At 54.4% G+C, this 5,723-nt stretch overlaps 1 protein-coding gene across 2 annotated transcripts in view; it reads left to right on the top strand.

Annotated features, from left to right (window-relative positions):
* Positions 1–245: 245 nt before the first annotated feature.
* Positions 246–5,723, top strand: part of ORAI1 (ORAI calcium release-activated calcium modulator 1) — a 12,841-nt gene continuing 7,363 nt past the window's right edge. Inside the window, exon 1 of one of the 2 annotated variants that reach the window (XM_023528205.1) lies at positions 246–657. In XM_023528205.1, coding sequence (XP_023383973.1) covers positions 496–657 — 162 coding nt within the window. In that variant the 5' untranslated portion in view covers positions 246–495. Of the gene's footprint in view, positions 775–5,723 lie in introns of both variants that reach the window. The other variant, XM_011355760.2, reaches the window with a different exon arrangement.

The following is a 5,723-nucleotide window of genomic DNA, read 5'->3' as shown; positions in this document are numbered from 1 at the left end:
AGCAGCTGCAGAGACGGGAGGCGCCGGCAGCTGGAGCGCGGTGGGGTCCCGGGCCTTGGGCACTTCCAGGAAGAGGTGCCGGCGCCCGCGGCGTCGCGCCAGAGATTGTGGGCGGTGCCGTCGGAGGAGCCGAGTCACATGACCCGCGCGGGCCCTCCCACCCCCTCGTGGGCGGGGTGTTGGGGTGGGCGGAGGCGTATGCAAATCAGCCTGGGGCGACGGCCAATCGCAGCGCGCGCCGAGGGTCCGGGCCGGGGGATCCGGGACGCGGCCTCGCGCGCAAGCTCGCGTCGCTGCCGCCCCGGGCTTTTGCAAGCGGCGCTGCAAAACTGCCTCCTCCACCTCCTTCTGTTCCTCCGCGGCCGGTCGCGTCAGGCCGGGCCCGCGCGAGGGGCAGGCGGCGGCTGCCTCAAGCGGAGGCGGAGGTGCGGCGGGGAGTGGGGGCCGCTGCCTCCGCTGGCGCCCGGGCCGGCCCGCGCCTTTGCAGCGTGCTTCATGCATCCGGAGCCCGCCCCGCCCCCGAGCAGCAGCAGCCCGGAGCTTCCCCTCAGCGGCAGCCGCCGGAGCCGCCGCCGGAGCGGGGACGGGGAGCCCCCAGGGTCGCCGCCACCGCCCGCCGTCACTTACCCGGACTGGATCGGCCAGAGTTACTCCAAGGTGATGAGCCTCAACGAGCACTCGATGCAGGCGCTGTCCTGGCGCAAGCTCTACTTGAGCCGCGCCAAGCTCAAAGCCTCCAGCCGAACCTCGGCTCTGCTCTCCGGCTTCGCCATGGTGAGCTCGGGCCGCCCTGCCCTGCCCCCCCTCCTGTCCTGGCCGCTCAGGCCCGCAGCCCCGACGGGGCCCACAGGGGTGACGGGGAGAGCTGGGAGAATGCTGTCGCGGACTCCAGAGGGGCTAAGACGTGAGGAGAGGTGGGCGACCAGTGACGCCCTATGTGGGCGATGGGGTGTCATACAAATGTCCAGGGCTAGAGGGACTCGAGGGCCTTCAGACGGGCAAGCTTGATACGGCAAGGAGGGAGAAACAGCAGGATCCTCGAAGTAGATCTATAACAACCCGGTCCCTCACTTGTTCCGGGGAAAGGAAGGACGTAAGGGATCTGATCTCCTTGGGAGCAGGTGTCAGGAAGTAGGAAGGAGGAGACGGACCCCTGAGCTGGCTCTTGTGCCCCCACACTTGAGGCCAGAGATATTGGCGGCGTTCTCTTATCACCCAGTAGAGGGGATTTCCTGACACCCTTATTTTCCTACCGTTTTTTCCGAGAGCCTCAGCCTGGGGGTTTGACAACCACTCCCCACACTCCGATTTTTCTCCAGCAACTTGCCACTGAGTCACAGGATGGGGGAGGAGAGTGGGACATATTCCCTTTGAATGGGCTCTTTCTTATTTGGGGGGCGGAGATGGGGGGCGGAGAGTAGGCATAGTTTCCTCTCCCTGTGCTGGGCTAGGCGGAGTGAGAAAGGAGCCTCGGAGGGGTGGGGTAGGTGAGGCTGCTGGTTAGGCAGAGAAGTGGCCCTGGGGATGCCTACAGGCGGGGAATCTTGGAATCTCCCGAACCACAGCACTAGTAACAAGTCTGGATTATCTGCCTGCTGGAATGGGATCGTCCCCCCACCCCACCCCAGGTCTGTAGCTCAGATCACTCCTGACACGGAGTGAGCTAAGCCCTTAGCCTTGAGGGAGGGAGCGGCTACACCCTTTGTGTTTTCTTCGGAAGGGAGTGTTTCTGGTACTCTCCCTGTGTTCTCCAAACAAGTGGCCCAAGACGGTGGAGCCTGCACTCTTTAGAAGCCCTGAGCGGGCTGGAGCACACTGGGCCACAGTGCAAATGCCAGGTGACTGGGGGTGGGAAGAGCTCTCCCAGCTCTGCCACTTGCTGCCTTAACTTCTGAATGAAGGCAGCTACTCAGAAGTTTCTCTGATTTTAAGAATTAAATTGAGGGAGGCTTGAGAGAGCATTTAGGTTGATATGATGAAATTCTGGTCTTTTCATCCCAGATCCTAAGAGACCAGTCTCTGCCTTTGCCTGAAGACTAAGAAGAGCCGACATTTACCAAGCACTCACTACGTACTAGGCATCGTCTGGGTTCCCTAACTCCCACACTAACTCCTCGACCACCCTTCAAGGGGATTTTGTCGTGGCACTTTACCAAGGCCACACAGCCAGTCTGCTGGAGTGGGATTTGAACCTAGATCAGCTGGCATCCAGAACTCTCTTGGGCACGTTTGTCATTTTTGTGTATGGAGCTCTGATCGATGCCCAGCCAGGGTCATGTTAGGACCAGGCCTCCTAGGAACTGAGAGATAGAGCAGAAAAGTTTCTTTTAAGGAAAACAAAATGTTACAGTTTTGGAGAAGGGAGTGACAGCAGTGATTATCAGCTCTTCACAGCAGCGCTCTGGGTTTAAGATGGTGGGATGCTTGTTCCCCTTTTTCTTGGGGTCATAGATTCATAGCTACCCAGGCCCCTTCCCACTCCAGGAGAAGTGAGGATCCAGTGAGTGACACTCTTCTGCCTTCTCTAGTCCTCTCTTCCAAAGAAGCCAAGCCTTCTAATCAAATGTCACCTCCCTCTTCCTCTTGCTAAAAGCAGTTTGGGAAGTCTGGAGGCCGGGGCAGCCAGCAGCATCGGGAGGGCCTTGGCTCACCCAAACTGCTTATTGGGGATCCTTATTTTCCCCAGTCGGGGTGGCAAAGGCTTCCTGGCTCTGCTGATGGAATCCTCAAAAGTTCTGCCAGCAAGGATGGGCTGAACCTCATAACAGCGTTCATTCTAGGGAAGCAGTTACAAGAGAGCAGCTGTGTTTGCCATGTGCCTAGAAATCTATGGGAGAGATGGGGTTGGGGCGGGGATGGGCATTGAGCAGGGCAGGTCTGGCCATGTCCCACCCCAACCACGGACACCCAGTTTTGTGAGTGAGCCTGCGAGGAAGGGGTGCCACATAGCCCAGTACTATGGAAACAGAGTGAGGAGTTTCCTGGACTACTCTCCCTGTCCTGTGAGTCAGCACTACCAACTTCCTGCCCCCCTAGAGACCTGGAACACCAGAGTAGTTGACATGACCTTTGATCTCCAGGGGGATGCCAAGCTCACCTGGTCTCCAGGTGAGATTGAGTGAGGGTCTTCCAAGAGCCGGAAGGGGATTGAGAGGACCCCTGCCCCTCTGCTGTGGGTAGAAGGGACTGCCCAGTGTCCTCATGTGCTGGGGAGATAGGCCATGAGGCCCCAGACGAGGAGGCTTTACTCTTTGGGGCCAGGTTTCTCATGTACAAACGGGGCATACATCCTGTTTTCCCAGGGACTTGCATGAGGATTCATTACGAGGCCCAATTGGGCCTACGAAAGGTTGAGGAATATTCAGGATCTGATGACGTATACCTTAGCTGGACCCTCTAGTCTGCAGACAAGGTTCCTGCTCCTGAGGGTATTTCTAGAAACAAGATGCTGTGTCTAGGCTTAGCATCCAGATTCCAAACCAGGGGCCCTGGATGTAGCACATGGTCAGCATCCAGCAGGTGCTCTTGAGCAGCGGTCTCCAACCTTTTTGGCAACAGGGACCGGTGCTCCCATGAGAATCTAACGCCTCATGATCTGAGGTGGAGCTGAGGCAGTGATGCTGGCGCTGGGCAGTGGACGCAAATACAGATGAAGCTTCACTCGCTCACTCGCCATGCAGCCCGGTTCCTAACAGGCCACGGACCGGTGCCGGTCCGCAGCCCAGGGTTTGGTGACTCCTGCTGTTGAGCCAGAGGTACCTTCAAGGACCGTCATTTTGGTCATCTGTGCCTCAGTTTACCTCTCAATGAGAGGCTGCCAGGCTCGGCCTGACCTGGTCCCCTGCAGAACCGTGGCAAGCACACATGGCAGTCTTGGTTTGCTGGGGAGGGCAGGCTGTAACGTTAGCCTAAGCAGAAGATAATTGGGAAGGTCAGCCTGCTGCCGTCAACAAAATGCTTTCCACGACCTGGGATCAATTATTTTTGGATTATCTGCCTCCTCAAGTTCTCTGCCCGCCAGCACCCTTTTGTTCCCAGGTTCCAGAGCGGGTTCAGAAGTTGCTTGGAATTTCTATGAAAATGAGTTGGAAGGAAGAGCTCAAATCATAAGACATTATTGAGCCTCTATGACGTATTCGAAGTCCAGGGGGCATGGAGATGAGTACAAAATTACTATTACGACTCATAGTGCTAAATACTAATAGTCATCGTTGCTGTTTTTGATTGGGCACTTGTGAGAGGCTCAGCGTTGTGCTAAGTGTCGTACTTGTACCATCTCTTGTGATCTTCACACAACCTGGTGAGGATTGAATGACTTGCCTGACGTTACCTGGCTGGTAAGCGACAAAGCCCTCTGGTGTAGCCCCATTGCTGTGGGAGAGGAAGCGTGGGAGAGTGATGGGAGGCTCAGGTATTTTTGACCAAAGTAAGAATGAGGACTCTGAAACCAGACATCTTGGGTTCAAATCCTGGCTCTTCCACTTACGACTGTGAGATCCTGGGTAAGTCACTTAATGCCTCTCCGGGCCTCAGTCTCCTCGTCTGTAAAATGGGGATAATATTAGTTCCACCTTCATAGGATGGGGTGAGGATTCATTGAGTTAGTAGAGATAGTCCCCAACTTAAGATGGTTTGACTTAATGGTTTTTTTGCCTTTATGATGGTGCAAAAGTGATATTCAAAATAAATTACACAGGATATTCAACGTTTTATATAGGCTTTGTGTTGGATGAATTTGACCAATGTTGCTAATGTAAGTGTTCTGAGCACGTGTAAGGTAGGCTAGGGTAAACTATGATGTCTAGTAGGTTAGGTGTATGAAAAGCATTTTTTGACTTCCAATGTTTTCAACATACTATCGTTTTATTGGGATGAAACCCCATCGTAAGTCAAGGAGCCTCTGTATTTGCAAAGCACTTAGAATGTACCTGGCCCAGCCATCAAGGAATCTTGCTCACCCTTGGAACGTGGTGTTGGGACTGCATTTATAAGGGTTAACTGATTTAGAAGAATGTGATTCCAGCTAAGCCTTGAGGGTGGTAGAGTTAGGGCTTAGGAGGAGAGCCCTCTGATCAGAGGAAGTGTGGGGAACAAAGTTTGTGGGAAAGGCAGAAGGGCTGGTGTGGTTGAAGTTCAGGGTCTGTGAGAAGTAGTAGAGAAAAGTGAATCGAGCCAAGCAAGATGGCACAGGGCATTGACTGGCTGGCTGGGAAATTTGAACTCTTGTATAGGCAATGGGGAGCCATAGAAGGTTCTGGAGTGGAGGAGTTACATGATGAATTCTAGAATAATGTTGATGATGTTACTATTTACTCAATACTAGGCATGTACCTGGACCTTCTTCTTTGATTCTTATTAAATCCTTAAAACAGCTATACAGGTATGTACTGTAGGTAGAACTAAGGTTCATAGAGGTTATGATCACCCAGCTAGTAGAATTCGATCAAGCCCTGGTCTGCCCGACCTGGAGCCTTTGCTACTCAACTACTGTCTCCCCACGTCCCTGCAGCTGGTCAGTCACTGGGCCTTTGAAGTCTTCCAGATGTCCAGCTCTGGGCTGTGTAGAAATGGAATATTGCTGAATGCCCCAGGGAAACGGTGCTCCCTGCCTAACTGAGAAGCCTTTTTGTAAGTGCCTTAGGCACATTTCTGGAATTTTCAGCTTGGATCTGTGTTGAGCTCTGCTGGTCGCTGGGTCCAGGGCTGGTGAAAGAGGACTCAGG

The sequence above is a fragment of the Pteropus vampyrus genome, unplaced genomic scaffold (genome assembly GCF_000151845.1).
Source record: "Pteropus vampyrus isolate Shadow unplaced genomic scaffold, Pvam_2.0 Scaffold23, whole genome shotgun sequence".
NCBI classification, from domain to species: domain Eukaryota; kingdom Metazoa; phylum Chordata; class Mammalia; order Chiroptera; family Pteropodidae; genus Pteropus; species Pteropus vampyrus.
This window is presented reverse-complemented; position numbering and strand designations above follow the sequence as displayed.